The sequence below is a fragment of the Colobus angolensis genome, unplaced genomic scaffold (genome assembly GCF_000951035.1).
Source record: "Colobus angolensis palliatus isolate OR3802 unplaced genomic scaffold, Cang.pa_1.0 Scaffold184, whole genome shotgun sequence".
Taxonomy (NCBI): domain Eukaryota; kingdom Metazoa; phylum Chordata; class Mammalia; order Primates; family Cercopithecidae; genus Colobus; species Colobus angolensis.
Genome location: NW_012114977.1, coordinates 935,410 through 953,510, shown reverse-complemented (window position 1 = coordinate 953,510; position 18,101 = coordinate 935,410). Strand labels below are relative to the sequence as shown.

Here is an 18,101-nt window from a genome sequence, read left to right as displayed (position 1 = left end):
CTGCCAGCTCCTTCCTTTTCTGCAAACTCAGTCTGAGTTTCCATTTTATTCTGTGACCCTTTCTGTACAGCCTCTTCACAGAGAAGTGGCACCACTGCTTTTTTACAAAGATGGTTAATCCTTTCATAGCTAGTGCCTACATTTTCGGGTATCAGAAAGTCTTGTTGTGATGTGCACTGCCCAAACATCGAGCTGAGGAAGCTCTTCCTGATGGTTAATATTAGGTGTCAACTTGGTTGCATTGAAGGATGCCTGGATGGCGGGTGTTGTTTCTGGGCGTGTCTGTGAGGCTGTTGCCGGAGGAGATGAACATTCGAGTCAGTGGCTCCGGAGAGAAAGACCCACCCTCAAGCTGGGTAGACACCAGCGAGGCTAGAACAAAATAGGCGGAAGGTGGGATAAGCTGGCTTGCTGAGTCTTCTGGATTTCATCTTTCTCCTGTGCTGGATGCTTCCTGCCTTTGGACATCAGACTCCAGGTTGTTTGGCCTTTGGACTCTTGGACTTACACCAGTGGTTGGTCATGGGCTCTCAGGTCTTTGGTCACAGACTGAAGGCTGCACTGTTGGCCTCCCCGCTTTTGAGGCTTTAGGACTTGGACTGAGCCACTGCGGGCTTCCTTCTTCCTCGGCTTGCAGACGGCCTGCTGTGGAGCTTCACCTTCTGATCATGTGAGCTAATTCTCTTTAACAAACTCCCTTTCATATATACATCTGTCCAATAGTTCTGTCCCTCTGGAGAACCCCAGTACAGTGTTAGAAAGCCAAAAGGTGAGAGTGTTTAATTTGGGAGGTTTTAGGTGACAGCACATCCCATGATTAAAAAAAAGAATTGCTTATATATCTGTAATAAACTCATATTACACTAATAAACACCGCGAAACAAGCTGTTTTTGAGATCAGATGTCTCTTATTTAAACCATCTTATTGATTTTAATATAGCTATAAAAAGGATCTTTATTTAGAAAAGATTTCTAAGACCTTTTACGCAGAGTAACTGCAAAACTTCTTAGCTCTTTCATTCTTAAATACTCCCTTGAAACAAATTTTATTGACGTTTGCTATATTATTTCATGAAGAGCAAAAGGAAAATAAAATTAGTCTAACTGAAAAAAAAAAATCTAGCCTAATAGCTAATACTGGCCAGTACTAACTACACTCAAGGCCCCCTCCCAAGCATTTCACAGGGAGCAACATTTCATCCTCCCAAAAACCAGCGAGGGGAGGACCATTCAGCTCCGTTTTCCGACAAAGAGCTTGACGCACACACAAGTTACCTTGTCCACGGTCACATAGCAAGTAAAGGGCAGGGCAAAGCCAGGATGCAAAGCCACACAAGGCCACCTGGCTCCACAACCCCTGGGTGGAAACCAGTGGGCCACCCTGGCACAGCAACAGGGCCTTTCTGGAGCCAAACAGCAGTGGGGAGGCTGCTCGGCTCACCTCGCCTCTCACCTCCACTTCCTGTCCTGGGCTTTTTCAGCAGCCCTGAGCACCTCTCCTTCAGGGGACCATCAGTGGGGAGAGGTCAGGCTCAAGTTCATTTTTACATAAATGTTTTTGGTGTTAAAACTTCCCGAATGAGGCTAGGTATGGTGGCTCATGCCTGTTGTCCCAACACTTTGGGAGGCTGAGGTGGGAGGATTGCTGGAGGCCAGATGTTTGAGACCAGCCTGGGTAACATGGTGAGACCCTGTCTCTACATAAAATTAAAAACAAATGGCTGGGCATGGTGGTGTATGCTTGTAGTCCCAGCTACTTGGGAGGCTGAGGCAGGAGGATTGCTTGAGGCCAGGAGTTTGAGGCTGCAGTGAGTTAGGATCGTGCCACTGCACTCTAACCTGGGTGTAGAGTGAGACCTTGTTTCTAAAAAACAGACCACTTGAATGAAAACGTCTAATATTATGTTGACATGTAATATTGACCAAAGCCTAACTATGAAAAATAAAATCTTAAGATCATGGAAGACATATGTCTTTTAAGTATCTGTATTAGTAAAATTTATTACTCACTTCAATTATGCTGGATTTTCCCCCTTGCTATATGCTTAGAAAAGAAGAAAAATGCACCCCTGTTCAAAAATTCATAAGAATCAAAAGAAATTTTTAAAAACTTCAAATTTTAGGATGATTTTTATTTACAAAACAGATTGGGTCTCTGTTTTACAAAAATTACAAAAAATGACTCTTAAAAATAGAGATAGCTTCTCAGACTCTTGGGAACTACTTTTAAGCAACCAAGGAGTTCGAACTCAGCTGGTTTTCTTCTTTGTAACAGCAACAATGACCACGGCTGCGTGCCACGTCAATCACTGCTGGGTGTCTTCTCCTAAAATGACACAGTCCCGAGCTGTGTCTGGTGGAAAGGTCTCCACTCAGGTCAGAGTCTGAAGGAGCAAGATCTTCTCATTAATGCAGAATCTGTGCAGAACCACCATCAGATTCTCTCCACAGCGGGAGACCTGGCGCTCCATGGCCAGGCGAAAGTCCTCCTTCACGCCTTTGGTGATGCCTCGAGTTACCGTGTGGTGCCTGAGGTCAGCAATAGGGAAACAGACAAAGACCAGGGGTTAGCACCAGCATCACTGATTGCTGCTACTTGGGTAGGAATAAAGCCTGCCCCATATCTAAGTATAAGTTAAGATATTTTAAAAAGAACACAAGAATAGCTGCAACCAACCAAACATTCCAGCCCATTCCTTTTCAGAAAGACTTAAAACTAGACAGACATCTTTCCCACTCTATAAAAGGTTATTTCAAACATTTAAGTGTTCAGTGAAATGCCACCTGCTTTGCCTTTGAATCAATGAAACTCTGGTGTTAGGCATCCCTACTGCTGACTAGTACACACTTCAGTTACTTAGGGCCAAATGGGTCCCGTCCATACGGGCTACAAAGAGCTCGTGTCCAGCCAGGCCAGCAGACCCTCCAGAGGCAGCAGCAAGGAGGAGGGAGGCCTGAATGGGCCAATCACCCAAGTGAGCTCCCACCATGGTCCCCGCAGCTGGTGCTCCCAGAAAGGTTCAGGGCTCCTGCATAGCTGGGTCACGAGCACATCTCTCTCCCCAGGACACCAGAACAGGGCAGCTCCTCTAAATGCCGTGCCCATCTAGACTCTCATATGTTGGAGAAAACGCAGGGGGAACTGGGGTCCTGACACAAGAATGTGGCCCAGGTCGGGAGAGAGAGACAGAATCTCTGAGGGGCAGAGGCAGTGGACTGCATGGTCCTATGCTCTCCGGGTGCTCAGGGGAGACCTGCACGTGTGTGGAAGGGGTGGTGGGGACACAGGCAAAAAAGGTCTCTAACTACGCCCCAAAAGTTGTGCTTTAGAAAAAGAAATCACACATGAAATCCCAGGAAACAGAAGAAACAAAATGAAGAAAGGAAAAGAAAAATCTAGCAAAAATCAGTCAGCTCAGTTAAGAGGAAGGGAGTTGTACCTTACTAGTTTAGCAATTTGGTAGACTCAGACAAATAAAAGTCACCTCTCTTTCCCACCCTGCTGCTAATTTCCCTCACACAAAGTTATAAGGATTGAAACTGAAAACTTTTTATGTTCTGGGCAAGATAAAAGTGTTGAAATTACTCTAAGATGTTTCTGTTTTTAAAAACTTGTATTAATTATCATATCAAATATGGACAACAGGAGTCACCAAGTTGTAAAACGACAGATGAAAAAAAAAAAATCCAGCTTTGTTAGATAAGTAAAGCTATTACAGAACCTTCTAATGCCCGTGGATGTTTTAAAGAACTACAGAGGAAAACAGCAGGGCCGTGGGGTTAATGCGCAGTTCTTTGTGACTGTCTCTCCTCAGGTCTGGGTGGGTAGCTCAGTAGTTAGGACATAGCGTCAGTGAGGTCCCACTGGGATAGATGGAAACCATTTTATGCTGCCCTGAGATACTGCTCATCTGGGTCCCAGGCTGCAGCCTCAAATTGGGGCTGACCCTCTGACCATGTGGAGGTTACTGGCATTTGCAGGCGGTTAGCTAAAGGGTAAACCCTCCTTTTTTTTTTTTAGATGGCGCCTTGCTCTGTCACCCAGGCTGAAGTGTAGTGGCATGATTTCAGCTCACTGCAACCTCTGCCTCCTGGGTTCAAGCAATTCTTGTGCCTCAGCCTCCCAAGCAGCTGGGATTGCAGGCACATGCCACCAGGCCTGGCTGATAAACCCTGCTTTTAATACCACTAAAAATATAACTAAATGCTACATTCTGCTGATCAGGGTCCAGTTGTATTATCTCCATATATAAAGAGTGGCACAATTCAATTATATTTCTATTAGAGCCACTACCACTCTGGTAAGTTTGGATGAAAAAGAGAATGAGTAAGCTTTTGTGGTTTAAGAATAGGATAAACCAGCTAAGAAATGTGGCATTTTAGCCTATCAAATATTTTCAATTCAGAAAGGTAAGGTCTCAGAAAACAGCAGCAGCAGGGAAAAAACCACATTAGTGCCTATTTAGATACCAGGCAACTAATTGCTAATATGACCATAACGACTGGTCACTCGTATGAATATCCACAAGTAAAAATGTACTTAAAATAAACGTCAGCATCCTTAAATGTATATGATCAAAAGCCTTAACGTTTTATCAAAGGAGAATCATAGTGCACCTAAGCTAATGTGCACGTAATTGAATACAGTTTTAAATAGCTTTCATTTTTTTTCTAGATCCATAATGATTTTTAAATCGAACACAAACACACTGGCAATTTATGGAAAAAAATAAGAAATGTTACAATATTACAACCAGATGGTTTGCCAAAATGCAGAACAAATTAAAAAATAAAGAAAGCATGAAAAAGAGCACTGAGGAACAAAGAGCTGAGAACCATGGGCAGTGAACATGTTGACAAACAGCACACTATGAGCGGGCGTTTATTCCACTTGGTACCTGTCAGCAGTCTGTATGCTGGGCTGAAGCACAGGTAAGAATTCCTGCTGCAGCAACCCCATGGGAGGGCTAGAAGGCCTTTAAAAAACAGCAAACAGCAGCATTCAAACACCCACACCGACTCACCCTGCACTGCAAAAACAACACTCCAGAGAAAATACACAAGACTGGAAGCAGACTAAACAGAAACTCGTTAACCTCAACAAGCCCCTGGCCGTGGCTGGGTGTTTAAGGAGACTGGGGAGAAGCTAGCCAGCCCTCACTGCACCCGCTGCTGCTGGTGCGTGTCCAGAGGCGTCTCAGTTCCTGGTCCCAGAGCTCAGCCCCCTTTGGATGTGGTATAAAAAGCGACCAGTGAGGAAAAGGACGATGGAATGCAGCTGAATGGCAACAGGGAGTAGGGGCAGCCTTTGAGAAGACACATTTTCAAAGCCAGCCTCTTTACTTTCCACTCTTCTCACGGTACACCAGTCCCAGGTAACCATCTTTAACAGGATTGAAGCCCCACCGGAGAGGCCCTTCCAAGAGGACTAAATGGTCTGGCAATGTTTTTGATTTAAAAAAAAAAAAAAGGGTGAGTTTGAATTTCAAAAACATATCGAGAACAGATGGGGGAAAATAAGAGTCCGGGACCCATGGCTGTGCAGAATTCTGTAACAACAAAGATTTAGTATATTAGCTGGTGATTACCTCATAGAACATTATTATCCACCCTATTCAGAGTATAAGTAGGACATTGTTTTCCATTTTAATGCACTCTAATACAACTAAGATACTGCATTTATCAGCACAGAAACATTTCTCTATTTTAAAATACTTAAGAGCAAAAGGTCTGTATAACAGATTAAGAGCTTCTCCCTCCTTCGAGTGAAGCACCGGGTGCCTTCAGTGTTGGTACTGTACCTGCTTGCAACCAGATGCCACAGCTAGGGCAGACTCACAGCCTTACCCCCAGGGAGAAGTGTACACTGCTCACAACATCTCTGCCACTCATCTGGAGGGACCACCCAAAAGGTCTGTAATGGCTTCAGAGAACTTGTTTGGAACCCAAAGGGAAAAGGAATTTAGATTGTTTAATGAAGAGTCCAACCATTCCTCAGTTAGGAAGAGCTGTCTGCCTTAACCAGTGTGCTTTCTACCATGTTAATTTAGGCATCAGTAATTAACCTTGAGATTCACACAGTGAAGACTCTGGGCAAATCCCTAAACGGTCAGATCACTACGGAATAATCCCTATTCCTGCTTCCAAACTGATGGAACTGCAGCCTTCCTAAGAGGCTTGTCTTCTATAGAGAGTTAGAAGAAATTAACGGTCATATTGATCAAGGTGGCAGAGCCTGGAGTTATCCCTCACTAGTGAGAAGTGCATGATGGGTATCCGTTACACAAACAGCTCCAAACACTCTTCCCTGTGACATTAGCTGGTACCCAACACTCCCTTGCTCTCATTCCTCATCCTAGGGTTTGTCCACATGGACTTCTGTCACTCTTCAGCTCAGTACAAACTGGTAAAAGAAGAAAGGTTCAGTACAATGAAGTCTGAGGTTCCACTGTTGATTTTTTGACAATCTGTCTCTCACACCTGCACTAGTAGTTACGCATTATCTAGGTAAAGTGATAGTCATCCGTAGGTTTAATCCTATGTACACAGACTTCGGTTCCACTCTGGCTGTCTCTGTATTAACTCGTATGGTGACTGCTGATGGGAATTAACTAAAAAGCTTGATTCAGGCTGTATTTGTATATCCAGTTTCAAGGTCTAGAAAACAAATCACAATACAAAAGGGGTTACCTGGGCTTCCGTATCCAAAGGTAATCTTTATCCCCAAACACTGTTAAGAATATTTTGAACAACAGGGTTATTCTTCCCATAGTTTCGATTCACCATCTTAGCAAAGTAAATGGGGATGGGAAGATGCCAGTCCTTGTCCATCCTGCTTAAGCAACCCAATGCAGAAAGGTCTTGCATATTTTTAAAAAGAGCATTGTTCTTTTGTTTTAAAAGTTTATAATTTAATAACACTTATAACAGGAAGGGGAAAAAAGCCACTTAATGTTTCCTTTCTTGAGAATGGATTCCACAAGACCCTATTCTTGCTAGACATAAAAAGAAATGTTTGCTATACAGCAAATTACTGAGGTTACAGAAATCTAAAATGAACATTTCTTACTTCTTTCCCTCGGCATTTCTAAGACTATCAAGATAGAACAAGATGTGGAGTTTTGCTTTCAACAACTGAAAACTAGTTTATTCCATAATTGAGGGAAAAAGAAAAATGTTTTTAGTTTTAGCAGCACTTTCTTCTCATTCAGGATTCAGTCTCTTGCAGAAACTCTAACACTGACTTACAGACACACTGAATGTGCAGGAAGCAAAGGAGGAAGTATGAAAATAAAACTACACGTGGCATTTACAGCAGAGAGGATATATTACCGAAACTACGATGAGGATTGAAGGAGAGAAGCAAGATTTATGAGCTATTTAAAAATCATAAATGGTCACTAATTTGGCATTTTCATTTGGGCCAACCTGGAATTTTAGTAACATCTTGTGGGTTCAGGGGAGTATGGTGGAGACCAACCACTCCCACCATCATTGCTTGGGACAGGTGTGTTCTTAGGGGAACTACACCTGGCTATTAATACTTTGTGTTGTGTAAGTAATGAGGATTGCATAGGAGGGCTTCATAGGTAGTTTATAAATGAAAAGTCTGTAGTTTTTCCTAAAGAATTTTTCTAACACAGCACAATTTTAATTAAGCACAGCTGTTTTTTTTTTTGGAGATGGAGTTTCGCTCTTGTCGCTCAGGCTGGAGTGCAATGGCGCAACCTTGGCTCACGGTAGCCTCCGGCCCCTGAGTTCAAGCAGTTCTCCTGCCTTAGCCTCCCAAGTAGCTGGGATTATAGGTGCCCACTGCCACACCTGGATAATTTTTTTTTTTTTTTTTTTTTTTTTTTTTGAGACGGAGTCTTGCTCTGTCGCCCAGGCTGGAGGGCAGTGGCCGGATCTCAGCTCACTGCAAGCTCCGCCTCCTGGGTTTATGCCATTCTCCTGCCTCAGCCTCCTGAGTAGCTGGGACTACAGGCGCCCGCCACCTCGCCCGGCTAGTTTTTTTGTGTATTTTTTAGTAGAGACGGGGTTTCACCATGTTGGCCAGGCTGGTCCTGAACTCCTGGCCTTAGGTGATCTGCCCGCCTTGGCCTCCAAAAGTGCTGAGATTACAGGTGTGAGCCACCACGCCTGGCCACACAGCTGTTCTTAATGGGCACTCTGTGACTAATCAGAAACTTACAGAATCACCCTATAAATTTTTGAAAGGAAAAGATCTCATGAATGAGACTTTTGTCCAGTGAAAAAGTTGCAAATGCGACAAAAATACCCCAATTTAAGCAAAGTGTTTTAAGAAATGTAGTTAAGGAAATGCGAGTTTTTCAAAAGATAACCCAGAATCAAACTGACTGTCAAAACAGAGATGAGGTTCAAAGTCCTTTGTATTAAAGTTCTGATAGGTATAGACATTTACAAATACTTCATACAGAGACACAAAAGGTGAGCACTCAGCATGGAAGAGCAAAAGAGAGCATGCTTACTTGATCAGCATTCCTTGATTGGGTAGTAATTCCAGATGAATTTTCCCACCTTCCTGAGTTCTCAAGTAGGCAAATTCCTCCAGCATATCAATATCTGGAGGCCAGATTCAGGTTAACCACAGGTAAAAACAGGTGCCAGTTCTCTCTGATGAGGAAATGGGGTCTCGGCAGTTGAGTAACGTGCCCATTGCCACCCCACTAACTGCAGATTCTCTATTTGAACCCAGATCTGTCTGATTCCAAAACCTCATTCTTATACCCACCAAGCTCCCTTGCACAGATAACGCTTGGCAGGAGATGTGCCAGGCTAAAGAGCATGAGGGCAACATGTTTTCCATATCGATGATAATTAATACTACGTGGTCACAAGAGCAAAATCCTTTTGTTTTCTTAATAAGAAATGAAAGAGGTGGCGAGAATAGGGAGGATTGTTTGGTGTTACAGAACATAAAATTCATAAAAATAAAGTAATTACTTCTTCATAGCTGGGGTGCAAGGATCTTTAGATGCATCAGAGGAGGAAGCTTCTGTGAGTCACCCAAATTTTATGCAATACGTCGATGACATTCATGTATGCATTTTTCTAGTGAAAACTTATGTAACTTTCATCAGATTCTCAAAAGATATCTGTCCCAAAAAAGGTTAAAAACTATTACTTTGGCCTGGCATCGCAGTGCACACCTGCAGTCCTAGCTACTCAGAAGGCTGAGGCAGGAGGGTCTCTTGAGCCCAAGAGTTTGAGACTGCAGTGAGCTATGATCACACCACTACACTCCAGCCTGGGTGACACAGCAAGACCCTCACTCTAAAAAAACAAAATAAAAATAAAAACTATTGCCCTGAGCACCTGAACAAGAATATCATTTATATTCCTTGTGATTCAGAAATAATGTAATAAAATAAGCAATGAAGTCAAAACACCCAAATTGATAACTAACCTTTAATTCAAAGGTCTTTCCCTAATAAACAGTGTGAAATAAAAGCATTACCTAATGTCAGAAGCAGCTACTGTGCTGTGCAGCATCTCTGGTGGGTACTCATTGGTAGGTAAGAAAGTTATGGCAGGGTGCCCTAACAAGTGATCGGAGGGCACAGCCACTGTCCCCAGAGGCCACAGGAGGCATTCTTTTGATAGATGGAAGAAGAGGAACTATTAGTATTATATTCCATGGCTAAACCAGGCAGGCTGGACCTATCAGCAACCTGTAGGCTATTACTGGAGGCATTTTGGGTACCTTCTGAGAAGTCAGCTAGCAGTAGAAAATGGAAGAGGGTGGTAAGATTCCCAATTCCTTGAATAATGTCTTTTACGACTTTCACAAGATCAACTGCCACAGCCCCGGTTTTAATCCCCATTCCTTCTCTTGGCTGCAAAATAGTAAAAAGCATTATTTCTATCCAGAAGAATACATTCTTTTTGTATCGTGTATTCATTCTAAAGAAAATCGGAATGTGTTATGCTTAAACAAGAAAAAAGGATACTTGTAACGTAATTGAAAAAATTCTCATATTGGAAATTTCCTTGTTGGCAAATTTTATTGACAGCTTTCAGGAACAGATTCTCGCCCCGTGGCCACTCTTGCTGAAGCAACACAATCACATGCCCCAAAGCCATGTCGTCTCTGTTGTCTGTGAAAGCTCTAAGCTGCAAGACAAAGATTTATACAAGACAGAAGGAAAGGGAAGTCACAGGATAATCTGAAATATCCCAAACATCACTTTCCAAAAACATGCTGTATATGCAAATGTGTGATAAAGGTCATTAGAGTAAGAAGGAAACAAAGGCAAAATGAAATGGCTGGTAAACATCACAGCTGCCTTCTAAGGAAGGTGGATTCTAACCAAAGAAGCCTCAGGCTCCCTCTGGGCTGTGCACAGCTGCTGGCAGTGTGTGTAGATGGGAGTCGGACATGGGTGGGCCTGAAGCTTTTGCATATGGGAATCAGGGGTAGAGAACTTTGATGGATCCTGTGTAACGGAGAAATACATCTGGAGATTTCTCTGAAGGGGAGTAGATGGGAGCAGAAGGTGGGCAAGAGGCCATCTAGGAGAGAACTCTTTGCAGAGAACCTGGGATTGGGGAGAAGGAAAGGCGATGAGCCACAAGGAAATAAGCAGAAGTGTGAACTACAGAAATGGTCACAAGAGTTTTTGTTTCAAATGAGCGGTTATGCATAAAATCACACTTTAAATTATTTTTGTTGCCCTAAGTGATATGGATGATGAGTTAAGTTTGGGAGTTACTGCACTGAAGTGGAGTCCCAATGTTTTACTCTCTGGCCGACAAACATTCTAGAAACAATGAAGCCTCCCTGCTCTAAGGCTGTGCTCTATCTACCTGCAGCCAAGGGCCTTGGTGTTCTTTCAAGTCCTGGAACTTTCTCAGCTGTTGGGCTGTTACTGGTGTTTACCTCTACGCCTAACATGCTTCATCTGGCACATCTTTACAATGACAAATTCATCATCCCTCCGTGGACCCAACCACAATTTGTATTCCCTTTCTTTGTAGCTAATGTATTTATATTGATAAAATATTTACCAAACACTACAACAGTCAAGGTTATTTGCATATCTGTCCTACTATTACACTTTTCGAGGACGGGGAGAACTTCTGACTTCTCTTTGCCTAGCACAGTCATTTAATAAAGATTTGTTAATTACTAGCCCATGTGCTTTTCTAACTGTTTGGGCTGCTCTTGAAAGTACTAAAATAACAATCCTTAACAAGGTTCTCAAGTTCTCAAGTCATGAGCATAATATTTGAAATGAAATTTTTTTCAAGCTAATCAACTTTGAGCTTACCTTAAAACAGGCTAACATTAAATGCAGGCAGTATGGCATGATAGCCTTGCTGGTACATGGCAGGAGCTTCAGATCCGAACCTAACAGAAGTCCACAATGTTAGGTTAATGCACGTTATGATCAAAGAAAACAGTTTTGAAAAGCAACTGTTTAAGATGCTTTCTTTAAATAATAATAAAAAAAACAAAAACAAAGAATATGCAACAGTCACACGATTTCAAATATAGTTGAAACACAATTATACTTTGTGGTGGTGAAACTGGCTTTTGATGGTCTCTAGATTTCATTTATCAATATTGTTTCCTAAACTTGGTTAAATACCTTTTGTGAGAAAACATTTCAAATATACAGCAAATTATATACAGAGAATATGATAAACACTGGTGTGCTCACCACTCAGCTTCAAGAAATGTTAATATTTTAATTTTAAACATTTCTAATACCAATAATCACAAAATCAGTTAAAGCCTATTGTGTATCCTTCTCTGATCCCATTCTCTTCCATCCCAGAGGTAGCCATAATTCTGAAGGCAGTGGTTGTCATTCCTGTGACTGTTACACACATAGGCAACAATGGATTGTTCTGCGTGCTTTCGGTCTACTGTATAAATGGTGTCATTTTGTATGTATCCTTCTACAAACTGCTTTTTTTACTCAACTTCATGTGGTTCAGATTTATTAACTGATTAATATCAACACATGTAGCTCCAGTTCATTCATTTTCAGTGTTACAATAGTATTCTGTTGTCTACATATACTGTAATTGATGCATCCATTCTTTTTACAGGGGATATTGACATTTCCAATTTTTCACTATTACAATGATAAATATACATTCTTACATATTCTCATACATTTGTGGAAATAACTTTAAGCAACAGCTTTCAAAGCAAGATCCCGATCTTTCCTTTTTGGTCTGTGTTCTTTATGTCTGTTATCTTTCTCTGCTCAGAGGCAAGATAGCAAGAAATAAATATGTTTTTTCACATGGGATCCTTTACACACATACTTACATAATGTGATATATCCAGAGCAAAAGGTGCATGAAATAATAGTCTCTCTTCTTATCTGAGATGTCTTTTAAAAATATTATTAAATGTTATCTCATTAAAGAAAATTTCTGGTTGAAACTCATGACCCAGTAAATGAAGACTCATAGCTTGAAAAACACTAATCTAAGGTATACAACTAGGAGGTGAGGTACGTTTAATAATTAGGTAATGACATGTTCAACTTGGTTATGTGAAGTTGGTTTCCAGAATGGTTGCATGACTTTACACCTGTCCCAGAAGCACATGGCACTGTGTTCCTTCACATCCTAACAGTCATTGCCTCTTCAATTTTTGCATTCTGCTGTGTGTGAAATGGTAGCTTATTGTTCTATTCAGAATTGCCCATATGACAAAAGGTTGAGAATCTTTCCAAATAGTTTTTAGCCATGTGGATTTCTGCTCCTCTGAATCTGTTGTTCCTGTCCTTTGCCTATTTTCCTATGGGGATTGGGTAATTGCTTCCTATTGGTCTGGAGGAGCTCTTTCAAAACTCTGGATACTAAGTTTTTGTTGATTTTGTGTGATAGACAATTTTCTGGCAATCTATGGCTTATCTTTTCACTTTGATTGTAATAGCCTTTGTTGGTATTTTAATTTTAATGTGATCAAATTTACTAATCTATTTTAAAATTTTCTTCTAAAAGTTTAGAAGTTTTGGAGTTTCTGCTGCACATTTCAACCTTAAAATTTACAGGATGTCTATGTAGCGTGAAGGAGGGGATCTCATTTTTTTATTGTCGTTTCTTACATTTGAATAAAAAATTGTTCTAGTACCACTTACTGAATAAATTCATTCTTCCCCCACTGAATTTTAATGTCATCTATTTCTCAGTTTTCTATGCTGTTCCACTGGTCAACCCCTGTGCCATTACTACCCTGTCTTAATTACTAAAGCTTTAAAATAAGTCTTGGAAGTCAGCTAGGTCAGTCTTATCCACCTAATCAGTTTCTGGAAGGTATATAAAGTCATGCAGCCACTCTGGAAACTAACTTAGCATTACCAAGTTGAACATGTCGTTACCTAATTATATACCCTGCCTCCTAGTTGTACACCTTAGTGTTTCTCAACCTGTGAGTCTTCATCTACAGGGTCATGAGTTTCAACCAGAAACTTTCTGTTCTGCAGAAATACTTAATTTTTGAAGAAGTCTGGGCTAGATTTTTTTATTTTAAACAATTTGTTGTAGAAAACTTCAAACATACACAAAATAATCTGCTCCAGCACCACTGGTTGAAAAGTCTTTCCTTTCCCTATTGAATTACTTTGATGCCTTCATTGAAAATCATTTGATCAAATCTATGCAGGTCTATTTCTGGATTTTCCATTCTTATGTCAATATTTTGTCAACTCTGCCTTGATTATTCTGCTTGTATATTAAGTTTTTTTTTATTATGTAGTATAAGTCACTTAGTTGTGTCTTTTTTAAAACTTTTGACTATTCTAGATTATATAATATTTCCACTTACATTTTAGAATCACTTTGTGAACTTCTAGCAAAAAACCTCCAAAAACCGTAAAGGCTACCGTAATTTTGGTTGAAATTGCATTGAATCTACAGATAGATTTGGGGAGAAATGGCACCATAATAATATTGAATCTTCTGATCTGGAAACATGATCTGTCCATTTTCAAAAATCTTTGATTTTTCTCAGAAATATTTTGTGATATTCAAAGTGGAGGTTTTGCATATCTTCCATTAAATTTACCTCTAAGTATTTTATGTTTTTATGATGCTATTAGAAACAGTATCTTAAAAAATTCATTTTGTAATTATTAATAGCATACAAATTGAATTGATTTTTTATACACTAAAATGTCTTGGAACTTTTTTTTTTTTTTTTGAGACAGGCTCTCACTCTGTCGCCTAGGCTGGAGTGCAGTGGTGCAATCTTGGCTCACTGAAACCTCCGCCTCCCAGATTCAAGTGATTCTCCCACCTCAACCTCCTGAGTAACTGGGATTAAAGGCGTGTGCCACTACACCTGGCTTATTTTTGTGTTGTTAGTAGAAATGGGGTTTCACCATGTTGGCCAGGCTTGTCTCAAACTCCTAGCCTCAAGTGGTCCACCTGCCTCGGCCTCCCAAAGTGTTGGGATTAGAGGCATGAGCCACTGTGCCCAGCCTTGGGAATTTGTGGAGATTCCCTCGTTTTCTACACAGCCAAATATGTAACTGTGTTGGTTTTTTTGTTTTTGTTTTTTGAGACAGGGAAATCTTTCTCTGTCGCCCAGGCTGGAGTGCAGTGATGCAATCATAGCTCACCACAGCCTTGACCTCCTGAGCTCAAGCGATCCTCCTGCCTGAGCCTCTAGAGTAGCTGGAACTACAGGTTCACACCACTAAGTCTGGCTGATTTTTAAATTTTTTGTAGAGATGGGATCTCACTTTGTTGCCCACGCTGGTTTGGGCTCCTGGGCTCAAGCAATCCTCCTGCCTCAACCTCTTAAACTGCTGGGATTACAGGCATCAGCCACCATGCCTGGCCAAAATATGTAACTGTGAATAAAGATAGTCGTATTTGTCAAATCTTTATGCCTTTATTCACTCTTCCTGCCTGCTGTACTGCCTAGAATCTCCAGATTATTGAACAGAAGTGGTGAGGGCAGACATCCTTGTATTGTTTCTAATTTTAGTGGGGGAAAGCATTCAATATTTCATAGTTAAGTTTGATGTTAAAAAATAGTTTCCTTCTATTCCTAGTTTGCTAAGATTTTTGTTATCCTGAACTGATATTGAATTCTGTATGCATCTATTAAGACAGTCATGATTTTTCTCCTTCTATCTGCCAATGGAGTGAATTACACTAATTTTTTTGTTTGTTTGTTTTTGTTTTTGTTTTTCTTAAAGACAGAGTCTCGCTCTGTAGCCCAGGCTGGAGTGTAGTGGCACAATCTCAGCTCACTGCAAGCTCCGCCTCCCGGATTCAAGCGATTCCCGTGCCTCAGCCCCCAGAGTAGCTGGGATTACAGGCGCCTGCGACCCTGCCTGTCTACTTTTTTGTATTTCTTAGTAGAGATGGGGTTCCACCACATTAGCCAGGATGGTCTCTATCTCCTGACCTCGTGATCCTCCCACCTCAGCCTCTCAGCGTGTTGTGATTACAGGTGTGCGCCACTGTGCCCGGCCACTGATTTCTGCATGTTCAAACGCCTATGCATTTCTAGTACACTTGGTCATAATAGATTGTCCTTCTATATTGCTGTATTCAGTTTGCTAATATTTTGTTAAGGGTTTTACACCTATTATAGTTCATGATGGACACTGGCCTTTCAAGTTCTTCTCTTGTGATACTCTTGTTTGGTTTTACTATCAGGATTATTGTGTCAGCCTTTAGAAATGAATTGGGACTCTTCCTCTATTTTCTGATAAGAGTTTGTGTAGAATTGGCACTGTTTCTTCCTAAATTCTTGATAGAATTCACCAGTGAAGCCATTTGAACCTGAATTCTTTGTGGAAGGTTTTTGATAACAAATTTAATTTCTTTAATAGCTAAGGGAAGATTCTGATTTATTTATTTTCTTTCTTTCTTTCTTTTTTTTTTTCCCCCAGAGTCTGGTTGTGTTGCCCAGGCTAGAGTGCAGAGGTGTGATTTCGGCTCATTGCAACCTCTGCCTCTCAGGTTCAAATGCTTCTCCTACCTCAGCCTCCTGAGTAGCTGAGACTACAGGTGTGTACCACCACCTCCGGCTAATTTTTATATTTTTAGTAGAGATGGCGTTTCACCATGTTGCCCACACTGGTCTCAAACTTCTAGGCTCAAATGATCTGCCCTCCTTGGCTTCCCAAAATGCTGGGATTACAGGCATGAGCCACCATTCCTGGCAGAACATTCTGATTTTCTATTTCTTTTTTGTGTCAATTTTGGTAAATTGTGTTTAAGAAACTTTTTCATTTCATCTAAGTTGTTGAATTTATTGGCATAAAGTTTTTCATAATGTATTCTTTTACTGTCCTTTTGATTGCAGTAGGATTTGTAGTGACATTCCCTTTTTCATTTCTGATATTGGTAATTTATGTTCACCTTCCTCCTGATCGATCTTGTTAGGGGGTTATCAATTTTATAATATTTTTCAAAGAAAACTTCTAGTTTTATTAATGTTCTCTATTTCATTGATTTCTGCTCTTAGCATTATTCTTTCCTGTCATCTATTTTCTTCAGGTTTAATTTATGTATCTTTTTCCAACTTTTTCTTCAGGTTTAATTTATGAATCTTTTTCTAACCAACTTAGATCAGTTGTACGTTTCATTTTCCAAGCAACACGAAGCTTGAGCTGAAGCTCACAGTGGTTTCAGAGGGATGTGCTGACAGAAAGCTTGAGGTGAAGCTCAGAATGGTTTCAGAGGGATATGCTGACAGATACCTCCTCATTAATCATCTACACATTTTTCTAGAATTGTAAAGACAGGAAAAAGAGTTCACTGAAATTTGTCAAAGAGATAACAAACGCAGGAAGTGAAGAGAGCTTTGGAAGAAAGACATTTACAGCTGCTCATGAAATCAGAGCCAAGGAAACACTTCGAAAGGGATTAACTTTTTATACAATTTGGCAAGCCCTGCAGCAGTATTATCTCATTAGGAACTGTAAAACATTGTTCAGCCTTGGGTCCTAAAACTACTTTTCTTTTCTTTTTAAATTTTTTAAGAGATGGGGTCTCACTACATTGTCCAGGCTGGTCTCAAATTCCTGGGCTCAAGCTATCCTCCCGCCTCGACTTCTGAATAGCTGAGATTACAAGTGTGAGCCACCGTACCTCACTTTCTAAAGCTATTTTTACAAAATAATAATAAAACATGTCACTGTACCTTTTCTGAATTTGGGCTTTACTTTTGAGGGTTCCTCCTGGGATTTGCCTCCATCTTGAATGGGTAGTACCATGTAGCACATCAGATCAAGGACTTTTTCACATGTCATCTAAAGCGGAAGAGACCAAAAAGGAACTAACTTGAAGCTTTCCGAACTGAAATCAAATAAACAAAGGACCAAAATATTTGCAGCATACAATCAAGCAATGTGTCCATGGAGGTCTGTATTTCTGCCTCTTTATGTGATCATTACCACTGCTCAACAGTCAATACAGAAAGAGTAAACAATAAGACTCAAATCTATGTAGTAGACCTTTGAGGGAACAATAACCCATTCTTTGCTATTAAAAAACAAAACTTAAAAATTAACCAAGCATTAAGTACTGAGGTGTTCAACAGCACAGCAGCAGCCAAAAGAAAGATGTCCCTGCCTGAAAGATACTAACTCACTGCGTAGAAAAACTAACAAAGAAAACATGTAGCAGAGGTCTAAGGGGTATGATAGAGAGCATAAGTTAAAATGCAGGAGAAAATACACACAGGAGAAACTAGCAGGAAAAGCTTCAGGCAGGAAGGTTATCTTGACCTAAGCCTTAAATAGAGGATTTGGAATGCAGAAAAGAGGCCTTTCAAGCAGGAGAGAAAGACATGGGGAAGGGCTATGTATGGGTTCAGGTGATTTACGTGAGGGCCAGAGGTTTGGTCTAGGACAGAGATGAGACACTGGACGGATGCAGTGCTGGTGCAGAGGAGCCTCGAAGTGCCTCTGTGCAGGCTGGCCTTGATCCAGACAGTCCGCATCACCGTTCCCCCTCTATCTACTCAAATTCTCCTAACAACAATCAGATTCCATGCAATGAGCCTTTTATCTGTGTCAAGCAAACCCTTTTGTTCTCTATTTTCCAGAGGAGGAAGTGGAGCTTTTTTTATTTTGTTTTGTTTTATGCAAAAG

The 18,101-nt window shown here is 40.9% G+C and overlaps 1 protein-coding gene across 2 annotated transcripts in view; it reads right to left on the bottom strand.

The window, feature by feature from the left end:
* Window positions 1–2,111: 2,111 nt before the first annotated feature.
* Window positions 2,112–18,101, bottom strand: part of INTS10 (integrator complex subunit 10) — a 35,465-nt gene continuing 19,475 nt past the window's right edge. For both annotated transcript variants that reach the window (XM_011939787.1, XM_011939788.1), the window contains exons 13-17: window positions 17,150–17,258; window positions 11,292–11,371; window positions 9,972–10,134; window positions 8,490–8,583; window positions 2,112–2,529 (exon numbers count right to left, since the gene is read on the bottom strand). In XM_011939787.1, the coding sequence (XP_011795177.1) occupies window positions 2,373–2,529; window positions 8,490–8,583; window positions 9,972–10,134; window positions 11,292–11,371; window positions 17,150–17,258 (603 nt within the window). In that variant the 3' untranslated portion in view covers window positions 2,112–2,372. The remainder of the gene's footprint in view (window positions 2,530–8,489; window positions 8,584–9,971; window positions 10,135–11,291; window positions 11,372–17,149; window positions 17,259–18,101) is intronic.